The 19,785-nt window shown below is 40.2% G+C and overlaps 1 protein-coding gene across 3 annotated transcripts in view; it reads left to right on the forward strand.

Annotated features, from left to right (window-relative positions):
• The first annotated feature begins 238 nt into the window (after positions 1–238).
• The window catches only part of RP1 (RP1 axonemal microtubule associated), a 187,271-nt gene continuing 167,724 nt past the window's right edge, over positions 239–19,785 (forward strand). For 2 of the 3 annotated variants that reach the window (XM_079983336.1, XM_079983338.1), the window contains exons 1-2: positions 239–365; positions 17,967–18,623. In XM_079983336.1, the coding sequence (XP_079839462.1) occupies positions 17,979–18,623 (645 nt within the window). In that variant the 5' untranslated portion in view covers positions 239–365; positions 17,967–17,978. Of the gene's footprint in view, positions 366–4,640; positions 4,707–17,966; positions 18,624–19,785 lie in introns of all 3 variants that reach the window. The other variant, XM_079983337.1, reaches the window with a different exon arrangement.

Consider the following 19,785-nt stretch of genomic DNA (forward strand, 5'->3'; position numbering starts at 1 on the left):
ATTCTACTGAAGATCTGCTAAATGTATTTAGGACTGTGGCATCAGTGAGTCTGTAGGTGTAGTATTCCTGTAGTATTGATCCTGATGATGTTTAATTCATGTACCAAATTGAGGAGAGTGACTACAGCAATAATCGGGAAATAATACACAGTTCCTCTGTTGATAGAAGCTTGTTTGTTGTTGCTATAGGTAATGCTGGCATTAACATTGTGTCAACACACTTGCACAAGGCGAGTGTCTACAGTGTATCATAGCAGCACAGGTGAGGTGAGAGCTTCAGTTCTACAGGAACATCTTGCAACTTTGATTTTTTAAGAAAGTTCTTCCCTACAGCTTCCTATATTATCTCAAAGAGCTTCAAACCTGTAAGTGGTTCCTAATTTAAGTGCATCCTGGGAATATCAGATACATACTTAAATATTTATCTCAGGGAATTTATTGTGGCCACATTTGGATACCAGGGAGCAAGCTGTTCTGTGATTACTTTGGGTTGTGACGGCTTCATTACATATGTTTCTGGTATTTTTGTTCTTTGCCTGGCATTAGATTAATATCTGTGTCAATCTTAGGAAGGACTGAGAATGTTTAAAATGGGGCAAGTGCATCCTTATTCTAAACATGACTAAAGTACCCTATATGATCACACTGGTTGGACTATGAAGTACAAGGTTTCACAAATGTAATACCCTAGTACTTAACAACCTATTTTTCCTTTCTCTTGCATAAAATGGGCTGTGTTGTTGGATATATGTATATGTATATGTATATGTATATGTATATGTATATGTATATGTATATGTATATGTATATGTATATGTATGTGTACACACGCACACACGCACACATACACACACGGTTTTATCATAAGGATAAACTTTGAGGGATCAGCTTGCAGTGTGATTAATCAGGGTAAACCTGTCTCTTTTCCATTTTATTTTATTTTAATTGATTTTCAATGATACAACAAATATAATACAAAATCAAAAGAAAAGAAACTTAGGATGGTAAATAAGATAAAGCAAAATATCAAGCATGAGAGAGCAGGAGCATTACTATGTAGAATTGTATAATAATAGTTGATTATGTACGGTACTACAATGTACAGACTACAACCAATGTGACACTAGAGATTATGATCAATGATATTTTTGATAATAAATTGTAAATCAAATAATAAATAGTAATAATAATAATAATAATAATAATAATAATAATAAGCCAAGAGTCCACCCATGGCTATTTTAGACCACTGGTATGCTGTGGAATGTACTGAAAATACTGTAGTCTAACTTAACAAATGCCAAGAAAAGGCAGATAAAGTCATGGGGCAGAATTCAACATTGCACTATGGTGAGCATTCTGTCAACCCAAGCATTGCAGCTTGCCTGAGACAATGATCTCCCCTCTTTTCCATGCATGCTGTCCTAGGGGTTCTCCTGATTCCCCCAGAGCTGGGATGATGGGAGATGCAAGCCCCATTGCAAAGCAGAAACCCTCATCCCCCGACAGGACTCATTAGGTCAGAGGTCGCAACCTAAGGCCCATGGGCCAGAAGTGGTTCATGAGGGTCGCTTAACTGGCCCATGAGCCACCCCCAAACTGAGCCGCCCACTCAGCAATTCTTCGCATGCTGCGCTAAACTGGTGTAGCATGGCATGGGGACTCTCTTCCATGGCTCCGGAAATCGCATCTGCACATGTCCACGGTGCTGGAAATCGCTTCTGCGCATGCCCAGATGCCAAAAATTGCGCCTGAGCAGAAGCAATTTTCAGCATCTGGGCATGCAGAGAAGCGATTTCCAGTGCTGCAGACATGCGCAGGCATGATTTCCGGTGTCGCACTGTGCCGGTCTGGCCCACGAAGGATCTCTGAGGGAGTGATCTGGCCCACCCCCGGTAAGCCTTGCCGACCCCTGCATTAGGTGAATCCACCCAAGGCAATCACTTTTTAAATGCCAGTCCAAGAATCACTATTGCAATTATACTTGTGGTGCAGCTGGCTTAATGCCCAATCCCAAAAGCTGTTAAACCACAAATTTTATATTTAGTATGTGACAGACCACCACTACCACTCTAAAACTGTACAGAGTCAGAAAAAAAGACATTACTGTAGCTTCTCTTATCACAAGTACACCAATACAAAATACTGTGGACTAGGGTGTTACTGCACTGCATTCAGTGGGACCATACCTTGCATTGATGGAGACTTGAGTCAAGAAACAAATCGCTAATACTTTGTTTGGTTTCATTTATGAATATTTTGTTGCTATTATTGAGATGCAATTTATTTCCCAAACGAGTGTCACTTATTTACATGCCCATGCAATCATTTGCCCTTCTTTGTTTTCTGACACATTTGCCAAGTTGTAATCCCTGTTGACTTTTTCTACTATTTGCACCATGGCAATACTCCTCCAGATTTTGTTTATACGCATTCCACTGCCTTGGTATGGTATCACTTAGGTTAGTAAGAATACACAGTGTCCTTAGAAACTGTAAACGGAATATGAAATCATGGTGGGTTCTTTGTTTCTGATTGACTTAAGCATAGTGACATACTGTTAAGGTTCCTTGAGCATGACCCAGATAGTCAACAGTTGTAAGAAAATGATAGGGCTTAAGTTAAATTCTATTAATATGCAAGGGGAGCACTAGTCCTTGTCATGTTTATACAAGTAAAATTCACATTAATACTTGAGGTTTAATTTTTGTAAAAAAGGGGGGAGGGGAAGACTAACTTAGCTGCAATCCTCTGTGCATCACTCTTACTTGGGAGTAAGCCCATTTAACTGAAAAGAAATTGTTTCTTAATAAACGTGCATAGGTTTGCACTGGAAGCTGGGAACCTGATAGCCAGAGTCATATAGGCGGCTCCCTTTTTGTAGAATGTTTTCCCCAGGGAGTTTCAGCTGATGTCTTCATTATACACCTTTTGGTGCCAGGCAAAAACATTCCTCTTTAACCAGACCTTTGACTGACTGACATCTAGTGCTCTTTTAAAATGTGTGCAGGGTGTGTGTGGGTTATTATTATCAACAATTATTATGTATTTTATGTTTTTATATTGTGATTTTATCTTGTCAACGGCCCTGAGACCTGCAGGTATAGGGCAGCATGCAACTTTAAGAAATAATAATAATAATAATAGCCTTGACTACCTTTGTGATCTAGATAAATAGAGGAGATCCTGCCCCAAGTTCCTTTCAATGCATATTTATGGATGAGACCCAAGGAGGTGTTATTTTTGGATTAACTGCTGTAGAATACAAATGTGAGGTTGTGTGTGTGCTGCATTAGTTCACAGCTTACCACAGCAGGGGCTTTCTATCCTGTCAAGTGGCAATAAAGCCTGATAAAGGCCTGCTATTCTCGGTGCATCCTATTATAGAAAGAAAAAGTGTCAGGCCTACCCATCAGAAGACCATGCCACAATGTATGCAAATAGGTTCCCTTAAGCCCCCTCATTCTCAGTTACCTGCAATGAAAGATGTATGTGACAGACATTGGGGTTTGTGTGTTCGGGGTGAACTTGTTCATGCACCTTTAAAAAAACACCACAGTCTGGCCATTCTGATTATTATCCTGTTCCTTTGATAGCTTTCTTTTATACTGTGCTATTCTTCTCTATGTGAGGATGCTCTCAATCCAAATCTAAATGAGCATCTATTGGGTTTCTTTTCTTAACTGTCTTTTCAATCAGCCAGTTGTTGCTTGGTGAGTCCGATTGCTGCTTGCTAATCAAAGCTCACAAGTCTGACATGGTACAGTTTTGCCAAAAATTCTGTGGAGAGCACATACACTTTGTTCTGGCAAGGAAAAGCCAATCTGCAGCAGACAACAATACATTTGTGCTTTACTTTTCAATTTATCCTGACCTTGACTGTGTGAGCAGTTCTTCCAAAATATGTGAAGCTCATCATTAGATTTAATTTAATTCCTAACAGTCACATATGTTTCTTTTATGAAACCTTTAAACTTTCCCTGCCACCTTTCTAGAAAAGAAAGACTGAGGTAAAACTTCAACTTGTTTCTTTCAATTCTTCTGAAAACATGGGAAATATTTTCGCTCTGGTGTGTGTCTGTCTCTGGAATCCTAAAGGTCTGCTTTGTTGCATAGCAGACTTCCAGGTAAACTTATTTTGTAACATGTTTATCTTTTATAGCATTATATCATTAAATGCTTTTCTGTTCTTCTTGGAACTCTGAAATCTCTTAGGCTTTTAATTTTCCTGTTCACACACCTGTTTCTTCTAGACACTTTTAAAATGATGATTATAGATATCTGAAAAATCCTTTGGTTGAATTTTAAAGAATTCAGCAAGTTGGGGAAAATAGACGTTGTTATGGTTTCAGAAAAGTTGGCATTGATGTGACTGGAAAATGTTCAGAAACTAAACAAAGAACTTTCAAGAAGAAATCTAGTTTGTGATTTTGCCAGTCACTAGCATGTGGTCTGCAAAAGGTTGCCCAGAAAGGAATGAAGATTTGGGACTCAGCTACATTAGTAAAGAAACAGCAATTTGAATGTGCTATAAACATGCAACACCCAATTGTGCCAGAGAGCAGGAAATTTTGAAATGCGGTTTTCCATAGGGATTTCTTTCTTTTGTTATAACTATCTAATTTCTGGCTTATTTTTAGCATCGTTTCCTGTGTCTAGATCCACCCCTGGGCTGAGAAAGGTTTCCCATCCCTGATCTATGTAAGGTGAGTGGGGCTTTCAAGCAAATAGCAGTTTCTAAAAGTGCTTATCAAGTGACTAGTTTTATGTAACTTTATGGAAATGAAGTACCTTTCCTGACATGTATATATGTGTATATGTGGCTTATTTTGCTTAAAAATATTGATACCCCAACTTCCCTCACATAATGTAAGGTGTCTTACAAAAATAGCAAAATACAACACAACTATAGCAGCACTAGTACATTACCATTGAGATACAATTTTGGAAAAAAGTGACTAACGACAGCAACAGCAATTAATAACAGAAACACCAGCAGACAGTTTAAAAGCAACAGCTTTCTAAGGCTGCCTGAGATCCTTTGGAAGGGCAAGTGCCTTAGTACCTTGAGGGAAGATGGTTGTTTGCTTCAAAATGAAGGACAGACCTGAGACAGAGGCTCCCTTCTGTCACTATTCTTTCTAGTCTACTCTGTCCTTTTTATTGTTGGATCTGAGAAAGTTCCTGTGCAATCTTCTGTAAACCTATTTGGGAATAAACCCATTTAAGTGTTTGGGAAGTACTTCTGGGTAAACATACATAAGAATGGGCAGTAAGCGTGGCAGCCACAGAGATAAAACTCCAGTCATGTTTACATCTTTTGTCTTCAGTCACAGATAGGTTTTTATTTCTGGCTCTTGGCAGTCAAAATGGTGCTAAAATTAGAGAGGCTTTAATAGGGGAAAAAAAATTAAGACAGTTCAAAATTGAACTACTGCCGTGCTGTACTTTGTACAATTTTGGCATCCGCCTGCCACATTATTATGGCCATATATTACAAAGGAGGCTGCTGAAAGAGCCAGATGACTTCATTAGGTTTAGATAAGTCACTCATCACCTTTCCTTTTCCAGGCAGTGAGGCACACAGCAGTTTGAATGGTGTATTGGCTTTGCCTTTCACTTGTTTTTTTCAAAGGGATCCTAGCATAGCTGTCAACCTTCCCTTTTTTTGCGGAAAATTCCCTTATTTCAGCGCCGTTTCCCGCTGCTATCCAGGATTGTTAGATATCCCATCGACTGTCTCCGGGACAGGTAAGGCTGCTGATCCCTTATTTTCAAATCTGAAAGTTGACAGCTATGCTGCTGATCCCTTATTTTTGAGGCTGCTGATCCCTTATTTTCAAATCTGAGAGTTGACAGCTATGGATCCTGGTCTTAGGGATGTGATGTTTATTTGAATGGGAATCCTTTACAAGCTGGAGTGTATAAGAGGGTTAGGTCTGCCTACTGTTTTTATAAACCCCCAAATAACAGTTAGCATAGGAAGCAAACTGACATGACAGAAGCTGTGTCATCCTTTCTGCTCACAAGGGCACGATGCAGCTGCCTCTCCCCAAGTATTGCCATGATAAGTGTGCACTGCAGTGCCTCAGGTCAATGAACCACAGGACTGGATGGAATAGCATGCCATTCCCTTCCATAATAGCCAAATCCTCCTTCTGCCAGTGAGCTGCAACACATGGAGGCCTACTCTAAAAATAAAGTATAGTGCTAATTGGCCATATGGATCCCATAGATACACTAGTCTGCCCTTTGAGCTGCCAAAGATAAGCAGACATATTTTTGCTAATTATCTTTTAGTTAATAATGATTTGACAGCTGACTTACGATTTTTTTATTGTCAATTTATTTTCACCATGTAAAAATAGGAAAAGCCCTGCTGTTAAGTAGATGCCTGCATATATGTAAAGTTAGCTTGGCCATTACTCTCTAGAGCTCCTAGACTCTCATGCAGAGTTGAGAGTTCATAACACACAGTAATAAATTAGTTTTGACATTCACATTCCTTTATAAATGTGGCTGTAGTAAGCACAAAATGAAAAAATGGTAAAGTCTACAAGTGAAAACATTGGGAAGTGATTTATCTCAGCAGGGAAGGAGCTAATCATTTTTTCCACTTTTTATCCGGAAACTTATGGATTTAATTTCTTAGATAAGTCTTTGGCACCCTTAGGCAAAACTGAATACAAAGCAGCAAAAGTCTGGTGGGTGGAGACAGAATTAGTCAGAGCTTTCGCAAGAGCAAGTTTGATCATCTGTTAAAAATAGGTTTCTTGATGAACTTAAGTGATAAAGATATTTTTACTTATCACAGCAAGAAGGCCTTTCAATTTATCTTGAATGTAGAACTAGCATCTATAGCTGTAGAATTAGGAAGCACGCACATACATATACACATACATAATTACATTTAAATATGGGATACCAGTGTATATATGTTTGAGGATGATGTCCGCAAAAATCTGAGACATAACCCAAGGTTACATGCAAGTGGTTCCTAGGTGATCTCCCATCTAGGTACTAGTCAGACCCCAAACTGCTTAGCTTCCACAAGGTGGTGTTCCTCTGTGCCTGGGACCAAATTCTAACAAACATAGATCGCAGAACTATAGCTGTAACCAATAGCTATAACATACAACTCAGTTTTCTGTAACCACTGACAAGTTTAAATGGGAAGGGAAAGTGGTTTTGTGATCTATGTTATGACCCAAATTTCACATAAGGCAAACTTAGCATAATATCTGAGAAAATTTTGGCAGAAGCCAGAAAAGTTTCGGTAAGAGTAACAAAAAACCTGGAGGTCGTGCTATCCTGCAGGACTGGACCTGCCATCCAGTGTAATAAAGCAATTTCCTTCAAATGACACATGGGGGTAGAGAAAGGCAAGAATTTTTGTTTGAATGGGTCTGCAAGGCTTTTTTAAAACAACCCTAGCTGTTCATGTCTGAGAGAGTGTGGGGTGGGTAAATACCATTTTAACTCTGCTTGAGGTACCTAAGTGTATTGGCCCAGCACTGCTCACATGCCTGGGTTCATTGCATTTCACCTTAAGCCAAAATTCACATTGAGTTGCGTGGTTTCTCTTCAGGCAAATGACTTCAGGAATCTTGTGGGTAGCCAACAATTCTAGAAGGCAAGCAGAATTTCCCTGTTTTCCCTTACACTCACATTGGAACATAAGGTGGAATTTAATATAGCACTAAGATGTACAAGCATTGCAGCTTGCCAGAAGGAATGATCTGACCTTTCTCTCACCACCCTGTGCTGCTCTTGGGCATTCTCCTTGGGCATTTGGGGGGGGGGCATTGGTGGGGAGGGGAGGGGAGATGGAAAGCCTAGTTGGGCAAGTGAGAGTGATTTGTCTCAGCAGAGAAGGAGCTAATAATTTTCCCCCACTTTTAAACCAGAAATTCATGGATTCATTTATTTTTATATAAGTCTTTGGCACCCTTATGCAAAATAGGTGTCAGTGACTTTAGAATTATGATCCTGAACCTGACCAAGCAATATTTCCTCACCTGCCTTTCTCCATGTTATTTTCCTCCAACCAAAAAGTGAATTCTAAATTAGAGGAATGCTTGGTAAAGGATTCATATTGCTGAACTAGTAGATCAACTGAATGCACTAGTTCTAGAAATCTCAGTATGATATGTTTAAAAAATATTATCTTCCAAAGATAATGGAGTCCAGCATGGGGATAAGTAGAAGTCTTGCACAAACAATATGTTCTGTTTTGTTTTTCAAAGGCGAGATGGAATACAGGCATGGGCTCAAAATAGCATTAAACCAATAAGACTATCTAATTGCTTAGAGATAGTTTGCATGACCAGATTACTGCAGTGTGGCAGCTCCTTTCACATCAGCCTCTTTAAAGCAAACAGGAGTTATAATAGGGTATCAATATCAATATGAGGAGGAGACATAAGATGTATCTGTTCCAGCCATCTGTTTTCACCAGTCCAACCAGTTATCTCTGGAAGCTAATAAGCATGACGTCATTATTATTTTTGTATTTTTGTAATTTGTTGTCAGCATCTAGTATGCAGAACATGGAGGTTTTGTTTAGTTATCATAGCAAAGAGTATTTATTTAGAACTCTTCCACCCCACTTTTCTCATGAAGACTTAAAGTGACATACAGTAATGAATGTTGATGGTGAGGAGAGAGGTGAAGAAGATTCCAGAGCCTGTTCCTGTTCCAGCTGGACTACCCACCCTGGCTCACTCCACTAAGCCATCTACCAAGAACGTCTCTGTGGGAAAGAGCAGGGGAGTGACATAGAGAGGCCTGGGCTATGGGTAGCTGTCTGAGGTAAACCAGGTGCCATAGGACAAGCCAATAGTCGTGACTGAAGAGTAAAGACTGTCACATGGATGGTTGAGCAAGCTTGCTTTGTACTGCTCCAGAGGTTAGGACCTGACCCAATGGATTGAACTTATAAGAAAGAAGATTCCAACTAAACATAAGGAAGAACTTTCTGGCAATTAGAGCTGTTTGACAGTGGAATGGTGTACCTCGGAAGGTAGTTGATTCTCCTTCATTGGAGGTTTTTTTAATAGAGGTTGGATGCCCATCTTGTCAGAGATTCCTTAACTGTGACTCTTTCATTGCAGTGGATTGGACTAAATGAATCATGGTAACCCTTCCAGCTCAACAATTGTATTGTTATGTATTGAAGTTCTCACCATGGCCACCAGGGGTATTGTGTATATAGTTTTCATTCAGGTCCACATAAGTTAATTTGGGCGGGAAACCCTGGGCTGTTGTTGTTACAATGTTGACAGCCTGCTGCCTATAAAAGCAAGCCGGCTGAGCTGTTTGCTGTTCAGTTCAGTTCCAGCTTACTTATAAAGAACTACTTGGAGAAATCTCTGTGTCGTCTGCTATGTCCACCCACTACTTAATATGTATGATTCTTAATATGTATGACCCCAACCTCTCTCACCACCAAAGGAACACAAGTGAACAACACAAGCACGCTGACACCAAACTACATACACTAAGCATAATAGAAACACCGCTACCCCACCCCACCCCCATCCATCTCCCCTCCTTCCACCCTCCTTTCTTCTTTTTTTTTCTTTTCTTTTTTCTTCTCCCCCTAATGCCTCAACAAATGAAATGGATTTGTAAAAATGTTACACGGGAAAAAAAAAAATACGAGGCATTACACTTACACTGTAAAACAAGAAAACCCTTAATAAAATATATTAAAAAAAAAAATATGTATGATTCTATGACCCAGGACCAAAAACCAACCAACCAACCAACCAACCAACCAACCAACCAACCAACCAAGCAAGGGCTCCTCCAGATGACCTCTTTATTGAGCATAGATCCTAATTTGCTTGTGGTTTACACATCTTTTCATTAATTATTTGTTCATGACAGAGCATCTGGATAGAAACACCTCCTCCTGGAGCCTTCTAATGGGATATCCCATTCCCTTAGGTTAAGGGGACAATGTCCACCACCAAACAGTAGGGCCCAGCCAAAAAACTGATGAATGGCTGCCCTCAGATGACAGTTGAAGGGGGAGGAGGCCTGATGGAGCCGGCCTGTCACAGCAGAGCTGATGGAGTATACAGTATGTGCAACAACCATGTGTTTGTTCTTCTCCTATATAGCACTCCCCCTCCCTTTACCTTTGTGTTACCGGTTATTACATTTTTCTTTTGGAGAAAGAAAAATGAAGGGATTAGCATGATTAAAAGTTCATGTAGATCAAACTGCTGTGCTAACTCAATCTTATCAGCCAAAAATGTTAATAATAGCACTCCCCCCCCCCCGAAACCTTTGTGGAAAGGATGTAAGTAGGCTGGGCACATTCAGAGAAATTTAACTCAGGTCCTATCTCTAATGTGATAATTTCCTTTTCAAATGGATAACGATTTCCTAGTTCCATACCTTAGTGAATGGTTCAATTAAAAAAACACCTCTCAGGGTTTCAGAGGTTGAAAGGACTTGGAGTTGTCAGGCATACTATCAACTTTTCTTGTGTCACAAGGCCAGCCATATTCATTTAACTGTTGTAGCAACTTAATATTTTAATAGAGTGACTCACACATGAATGATAAAAATATTCTGCTAAGCATTGTCCTCTCTAGCAAATCTTAACAAAGAGTGTCATTCAAAGGGCACAGGATGGTGAAATCACAAAAATTTAGTTCAAAAGCTCCGTGGACTTCCATTTTGCTGCACCCCTGCTTTGAATGATTCGGCCAAAAGTGAGCACTCAGGAAATCATTCCCATTTAGCTTAGGACAGTGTGAGGCTGAAACAGAATCCAGAAAAGTAGATGTACCCTGAAATCCCATAGATGTCAGTGACTTAACTCTCATTCAGTTGAATTTTCATGACATTGAGGGGCTAAGTGCATGTTATGTGGGCACACATGTATTTTTTTTTTTATAGAAAAGCAGCTTTGGGAAAGGGGAATTTCAATGACAAAGCAGGGGAGTGCTTACATCAGCCCTTCTTTTGTGTTTGAGATGCCCTCTCTCAGTCAGCTTCTCCCTGCACCCCACAGCAGTGTCAAAATGTTTCTCCTTTCATTAGTTGTTTTTATACAGGTGTCTCCCCCACCCCACTTATGTATGTAAGTGGGGAGCACCCTCTAAAATGCCTCCAAATACTCATTTTCCCCCTGTTCTCCAGTTCTCTCTCTTCCTCTCTCCACACTTCAGACCAAAAAATATGGTTGTGAAGCCCTGGGGCTGGCTGTAGGATGCGTGGGAAAGCAGGAACTAATGCTGTACTACCACGCAAGTCAGCTGTTAAGCAGGGAGGCTGAGCAGCCTAAACAAAGCCCTGCTGCACCTCAAGTCTCTTTGGGGTTTCCTCCACCCTCACTGATAATCCACTTTAGGCTCTGGGGAGCGTCTCCTCATGACTTCCCACCTCTCTCCTGCCATTTCCGGGCTTGAATTAAACTATTTATTTATTGCCTAGGTGGTGCTGTGGGTTAAACCACAGAGCCTAGGACTTGCTGATCAGAAGGTTGGTGGTTTGAATCCCCGCGACGGGGTGAACTCCCGTTGCTCAGTCCCTGCTTCTGCCAACCTAGCAGTTCAAAAGCACATCAAAGTGCAAGTAGATAAATAGGTAGCGCTCTGGCGGGAAGGTAAACGGCGTTTCCATGCGCTGCTCTGGTTCGCCAGAAGCGGTTTACTCATGCTGGCCACATGACCCGGAAGCTGTACGCCGGCTCCCTTGAGCACTACAACCCCAGAGTCAGTAACGACTGGACCTAATGGCCAGGGGTCCCTTTACTTTACCTTTATTTATTGCCTAGCTTATATGTGGTTGTGCACAAGGTGATCGCACATAAGGCAGGTGCGGTGGGCCTGTATATGGAAGTGATTTTATGTTACAACTCAGAACCAAGGCCTTTTCAAAACAGCTCACAATAAAAAAACAAAAACAAAATATAATAAAACAGCAGCCTAAATCCAATCATTAGCAGTACATACAAATCAGATTACAGTGGTACCTCGGGTTAAGAACTTAATTTGTTCTGAAGGTCCGTTCTTAACCTGAAGCACCACTTTAGCTAATTGGGCCTCCTGTTGCCGCTGCTCTGCCAGAGCACAATTTCTGTTCTCATCCTGAAGCAAAGTTCTTAACCCGAGGTACTGTTTCTGGGTTAGCAGAGTCTGTAACCTGAAGCGTCTGTAACCTGAAGCGTATGTAACCTGAGGTACCACTGTGTGTGCATACACACACACACACACACACACACACACACATTTAGGCTAACATAGCTGCATAGAATGTATACTACATATGGAACATTATGGAGGCATCTCCTGGGATAAATTGTACATCTTTATTATCTTATGAACCTAGACCTATTATATTTAAATCTCAATAGGCAGTTTATTTTTATTCTTCTACATGATTGGACCAATGAAATTTTAAATTGATATCACTATGATTCATACAACTGCTCTGCATTGCATTGTTGTATTTTGTACTGTTATTAGAAAACTGAAATAAAAACAGTTATTCACTATGTATGTATGCATGTTACAACCAGCCTGAATAATGAGATTAATAATAAAAAGACAAGTTACAAAACAATAATGTTGAATAGCCACTGATTCTCCGGGCATGATCAGAAGGTCTGTGGCACAGCAACCTTGCTCAAGCTAAGGAGGTCTCGGTCTGATCAATGTCTTTGTGGTAGAATTGTTGGAAGCCCATGTTTCCCTGAAGGAGGAAAAAGGAAACAAACAATTGTATTCAGAGTTTATATGCAGGTAGCACTGACTTGTTAGGCTTGATTCTTAAAAAGGAGCCATTTCCCATCAAATATTTAAAAATTCAGCCAGAAGGCATGCACTTATTGCTAAAAGGGTCTGTGGAGATATTTATATTAAATTTAAGAAATAGTACTCAGTAGCTTAAAGAACTTTGAACTGAACAGAACATAAACTCGTTTGCCTGAGCTGTGATCAGTGTGCAGCTATACCAACTGACATGTACTTTGGACACTAAATTATTGTTGTAATAAGCTGGTTAAACCAGGTTGCAGTGTAAAAAATGCACACTTGTTCCAAGGGAGCGTTGTATATTATCACATCAGTCTTGTGCATTTATTTATTTTAAATGGGTGGCAAAACTAGCCTAAAGCAATGTATATAGTGTTCCCATCAGTGCTCAGCATAAGCATATATAATAAACACATTTAAAGGGGGAAAGCCAATTAAGAATTGTTGTGATATGTACTATCAGCTGAGGAGAATTGTTATTGCCACTGCTTTACAGTCAGCAAGGCAATCTTGCTGTAATCCGGATTAAGGGAAGAAGCTACAAATCTTATTATACCTTTGGTAGTAATTAGATAGAACATTTGCCATCTGGAGATACATTTCCATAAGAAGAGCCAGCTCATTCCATAGGCACAAAACAATGCCATCCTTCTATGTCTGCAAAAATATTGCATTGAAATCTCTCACTTGATTGCCAGCTCTACTTGATCCAGCCTCTCTATGAACTGGAATCCACTGTGGGATGGATATGGACTATACAGGGCAAAAGCGACAGGACCAGAAGATCTAGAATTATATGCTCTGCAGCTCTGGGACTCCAGAAATCACCAATAATCTTAAACCACTTTAAAGAAGAACTTCTTACTATTTGGCTGATCACACATAATAATTGGAAGGGTTGGCTATTAGGAGAAAGAACAGCTTCGACTTTGTGATAAAGAAGGCTGAATCATGGCGTCTCAGTCTAAGAGTTGGAAGTTCCACCCCTGGAAATGATTTACAACCAAAGGGAATTGCTACACGAGGGAATACTGACGACAACATTATTGCAGTCATGCAAAGATTTGGATGATCAAAGTTTGATTCCCCACCCCTGCAACTCCAAAGGTTCAGTGATTGGGGATGTTCTCCCATAGAAAACGAATATCAAGAAGAAACATGCAATAGTTGTGTTTGTTTCCTTTCAGAATGGAAGAAGATCTAAAGGGAAACAATGTGAAAAGGTTACATGACTAAAATACTAGCTACTTGACCTGCAAGGAAGTCCAGATTGCTTCAGACGACTTTCTCGTTCTTCTTCCTTTATCGCATATAGGTTATGATTCTGGGTAAGTACAAAAACTAGGGCTGAGGTAAAATAGCGTCCAATCCCCCACCCCCACTGCAAAAAAACTCTCTGGGTAGCAAAATGGGGCAGAGGAAGCCACCAGATATATTCGGGGAGGGGCAAGGTAAAATTATCCAACAGCTTTTCCTCAGAAAATGTTCTGAGAAATTTAAGTCGACTTAATCTTTATTGAAACTCTGTTGGTGGTGGTGGATTAAAGAAGGGGTGGACTGTGAGAAGAGGAATGAAAGGAGTATAGGTCATTGTTTCCTCTACTGGAATTAAAATAATATTAGACAATATTAAAATTAGATCCACAGTTGTTCCCCCAAAAATTTGGATGGCAAAATTAGAGGTCATTTCACTGATAAATCCAAAGGATGACTGAATTCTCCAATATGACGGGAAGAGTTCCAAACAATAAGTTCAAAAAAATGAGAGAAATTATTTGCTGAGAAATTTTGGCTCAGCCACACAATAAACTCAGTTATCCTAGTATAATTAATTGAAGTTAAGAAGGACAACTATTTATAGCAATGACACATTAATTTATGCCATGTGCTGAAGTTTCAGCAATTTCTTTGTATATTATTTATGTGAAAAGGCTGTTGATTTCAAGCACTCTTTTCAAGAGGTGTGCTTGATTATTATGATTGTGAACAAGTGTTATGAAAGAGAATTCATGTCACAGTATAATGGAATTGGGTAGAAATGGAAGTGTCGCCACTATGATATGTAGTCAGAAGCAACATCATAATTCAGTGATTGTTAATTTTTTTAGTCCCAGAGAACATTTGAAATTTTGAGAGTGTGCCAAAGGCACCAGTTAGAAAATAGTTGCCATCAGGAGTGTGGACTAGCACAAAATGACTGCCGCCTAAAGAGCAGAAATAGAAAAGAGATGGGAACTTAAATTGTTTCAAATATGAGAAAAACCATTCATGGTTGTTGTGAAGCTTGAAAAACTTTATTCTTTTCCAGACACTGTTAAGTCTTGCTTGTTAAATTGCTGGTGTGCTGCTATCAGTGGCGTAGCGTGGGTTGTCAGCACCCAGGGCAAGGCAAGTAATTTGCGCCCCCTAACCCGTGGATTTTAGTAGGGGCAGAGAGCTGTGAGTGCGCCCCCCAGATGTTGCGCCCGGTGTGGCCGGCCCCCCTGCACCCCCCACGCTACGCCACTGGCTGCTGTAGATTAGAGCTAGAAAATAAAATATAACTAAATCCAGGAATAATTTTGCATTACTACAGTCTGCCACACACTTAATACTGTCTGGCAAGTATTTTTTTTAACTATCTTTTTACTATATGGAATAGAGAAGAATAGAAATACATAGAAAAAAAATCTCACCAAAGTAGTTGTTGAGCAACACTGGCCTAGACTATTGTGATATTTGAGGCTGAATGCAATTTACAAGTTTCTCACAATTAGGGATGTATGTGGAGATGATAATAACAATATTCCCACCTTTGTGCTGAGCTCCCCTCTCCCCAAACAACTTGGGAACAATCCCTGCTGTGGGCCAAGCAGAAGGAAATAATACAGTGGTACCTCGGGTTACATATGCTTCAGGTTACATACGCTTCAGGCTACAGACTCCGCTAACCCAGAAATAGTACCTAGGGTTAAGAACTTTGCTTCAGGATGAGAACAGAAATCATGCTCTGGTGGTGCTGCGGCAGCAGGAGGCCCCATTAGCTAAAGTGGTACCTCAGGTTAAGAACAGTTTCAGGTTAAGAACGGACCTCCAGAACGAATTAAGTACTTAACCCAAGGTACCACTGTAGTGGATAATAATGATGCCTCTGAAATGGGTTCCTCAAAAAAAAAAAATAACTTGGGAACAATCAGGAAAAAAGAAATTATGGTGACAATGATAACATCTCTCCAACATCTTGGGAAATAGTAGGAAAAGAATGATAATGATATTGATAATAGTAATGCCTCTGCACTGGGTCCCTCTCACCTATGAGACAGCAACAACATGGGAACAGCCAGGAAAAAGGTTAGGATTGTTTTGCCTCTAAGGAGTAGGGCAACTTTCTCAATTTAATAGTTGAACTTTCTTAGTTTATTATTTATTTATTCATATACAGGAATTTCCAGACCAATCAACATATAAATTACTGGAACCTATGATGGGCCTTAGGTTTCCCATTCTTCCTCTACTAGTCCATGTTTTTCTTGGTACCTTCTAAACATTCAATCTAAGTATGAATTAGGTCATTTATTACAATCTGTTTTTGTAACTCTAATTAGCTGGTTCAAACACATAAGCTGTAAATTCTCCCTCATCCTTTCTGGTTGAACTCTTGGTTAAGCCTTGTACTCACTGGGCAATCTTATGCAAGCTACACTCTCTTATTCTCAGTTTCTGCAATTTGGGGATCAAGTTAGTGGCTTACCTTATGAGGAAGTTGTAGGTGCTACAGATATAGCATAGGATGTAATTTAAGGCAAAGTACTACACATGAATATAAAGTATTATTATATCTTGCTTTCTATTTTAAAAGCTTATCTTACTGATTTTAGTATCATATTTTTAATATGGTCTTAATTTACAAGTGAGGGTGTAAATGAAAAAGTGATAAATTAATCTTAAAAATCTTGACTCCAGAGTATCTTAAGCTGAATGTGACTAGTCCAGACTGTGTGGTTTAACAGTGATACTTTAAAATATGTTTGTGCTGTTGTGTAGCCTACTGTGTTTACTGAAGAGAATTCCTGGTGGAATCAGTAGGACCGCAGTGCTACAAAACAAATATGCCTGGGATCACAGGCAAAATCCACCAGAAAGTTCTTCTGCACAAACGCTATTGAAATTAGAGGGAACTATGTAAACTCACACTGTAATTCTTTTTTCTAGATTGTGCCCAGTTTCTTTTGTCAGTTTTTGGTCATATCCATGCCATACATTTAAAGCATATCTAAGGCACATTCAAAGCACATGGCTTCCACCAAAGAATTATGGGAATGGTAGCTGTGAGGGGTAAACTACAGTTTCCTGGATTCCTTGGGGGAAGACGTGTGTTTTAAGTGTGTGTTGAATGTACTTTAAACATGTTGTGTGGGTGCAATGTCTGACTAGTTCAGAGCTGGGGAATATTTTTCAGGCCAAGGTCTGAAATTTCCCCATGGGGAATATTCCAGAAACCACATGCCAGTTTGCGGGGAGGCCATAGGCAAAAAGTGGCTGGACAAATGGATGCCATGTTTATATAGTACATGATATTCCAGCTGTGCAAAAGCCAGAGGATTCTTTGCCTTCCAACCTGACCACCCTCACATTTCTCCATCCAGGGAAGCAAGAGGCATTATCATAGTTCAAGGACACCTTTCATCCTGGCACTTGATGAGGATGCAGAAAAGGGTTGATGAGGGGTGTGACCTAGGGAGAGTCCCAACAGCCAGATAGAAAGGCCTGGAAGGACACATTTAGCCCTGGACTAGTTGGTTGGGTCACCCTTGGAACAACAACAAACAATCCTTTATATGAAAGCATTTAGAGTGTAAAAATAGAAAATGTTGCCATTGCTATTAAAACAACAACAGAAAAGTCTAATTACTATTCTGGTGTGACAAAATACCCCTTGCTAAGTGAAATGTTCTGTTGTAGCAAAATGATAAGATATGTTAAAATACATGGGAGAATTCTACACATATTTGCAAGTAAAGCTTTGTTAGCTTAATCCTACCAGTCTTTGTGGAATTTAGAGATAACAGCTTGGACCTATTTAAGCCACTGATTTTTGGCAAGATTTACTGCTGGTTGCTTTTGTTAAAACCTCCTTTGTGACTTTATAGAAATGAGGACTGCATTATTGTTGTGATCATAAGCGAGCATTTACTTCTGCCTCCTTATTTCCAGATTGCTGTCAGAATGAGTGAAACGCCTTCAACCAACTACTCAATGATTCAGCCCCGTACTTCAGAGAGTGAACAGTCTTTGTCTGTTCGTCCTTTCAATGTCACCGAACCCATTGTGGCCAAACGGATCTGCTTTTACAAGAGTGGCGACCCTCAGTTTAATGGGGTAAAAATGGTGGTCAATAACCGCTCTTTCAAATCATTTGATGCCTTGCTTGACAACTTGTCGAAAAGAGTTCCATTGCCTTTTGGGGTGAGAAATATCACTACACCACGAGGGATACACAGTGTCAATAATTTGGAAGACCTTGAAGATGGCAAGTCATACATCTGTTCCCAACAGAGGAAAGTCAAGCCCATCAACCTGGAGAAGGCCAGTAGGAAGCCATTGCCATGGCAGATCAGCAGGCCAGTCAGTGCTCGCCGCAGAGCTGTACAGTTAGCTAGAGAGGGCGAAGGTGGTGTGTTCCAGCAAGGAAGCACAGCCAGACTCAGTAACCCTAAGAAGCTGCTTGTTTTCAAAAATGGCAATGTAAGAATCCGGCGCACTGTTGTCTTGGGTAAGAAGAACACACAAAGCTTTGAGGCCTTTCTGGACCACATCAGTGAGCTAATGCAGTACCCTGTTGTGAAATTGTATATGACAGATGGGAGAAAGGTAAGAATATAAGAAGATACTCTGAAATATTTATCTTTGGGCAGGTGGTCTTAGGGCTGGTTTACACATAACTGCAACATTAAGTGATGATATGAATGAGCCATTGCAGAGGGGATGTGATCGGTAGAACATTCACATCAAACATCATATCAAACAAAATGCTTGCTTAAATAGAGCTGCTTCCCATTGTCAGCCATCAGTGTGCAGCTATTAAGTTATGAGATCAAGTGATCAGAGACCAGATCACGTGGCAGGGGGAGGTAAGCAGTTACCTTAAAAAAATATAGAAATTCCAACCCACGACTTCCCCAGTTTTTGCTAGATCATGATTCCGTTTACCTTTATAAACAGATACTACATATGGCATCAATTGCATTGCTCCAAAACACTTTGTGGTTAAAAAAACCTAATTACAGGCAGTCCACTTTTAATTGGGAACGCAGTGTGCAGGGAGGGGAGATGTAACGCTTGTCGCTTTGGAATAATGACAATTCCTCTCCATTCTCTGGGGGCAGGACTCATATTAGTACGAATGGGACCATTTCCCCTAAGCCTAATGGTGGCTTGGGGGGAAAGGAATTAGACTCCCATCCCTGTGCACTGTGTTGTCAATTAAAACTGGCCCTATGCCTGTAATAACATTTAGCATAAGAAAAAGTGATTTGCAGTGACACACTTAGCATCACAAGTCATTAGACTGTTAGGTTCTACTGCAGGAGGATGTGGTATCCTTCAGATGCTGTTGGGCTACAGCTTCCATCACCTCTGATGATTGGCCGCGCTGTCTAGGGCTTATGGAGGTTGGAATTCAGCAACATCTGGGGGGTATGATATGAGCTGTTCCTATACTACTGCAGTTATGTGGCTTTGTTTTCACCAAAACCATGCTATCTAAAATGTTTCTTATGTTTCTTACACTGGTCAAGAACACCTGCTGCTCTTTAAATTCAAATGGCTGGTGTATGTTGCTTCAGTGCCCTTGTGAGCCACAATAACTGTCTTGCCCTTAAAGGAAAACTTGGCATGACAGGGAGATGGAAGTGAGAGGAATTTAAGTGCTGGTATCCATGAAGACCCAATTTTCTCTTAAACTGTAGCTTCCTGTTCTAGCATGTAACACTCCTGCTTGCTAAGGAGCTTTTAAGGGCACCCACAGGAGCGA

This window comes from Podarcis cretensis (genome assembly GCF_951804945.1).
Source record: "Podarcis cretensis genome assembly, chromosome: 7".
NCBI classification, from domain to species: Eukaryota; Metazoa; Chordata; class Lepidosauria; order Squamata; family Lacertidae; genus Podarcis; species Podarcis cretensis.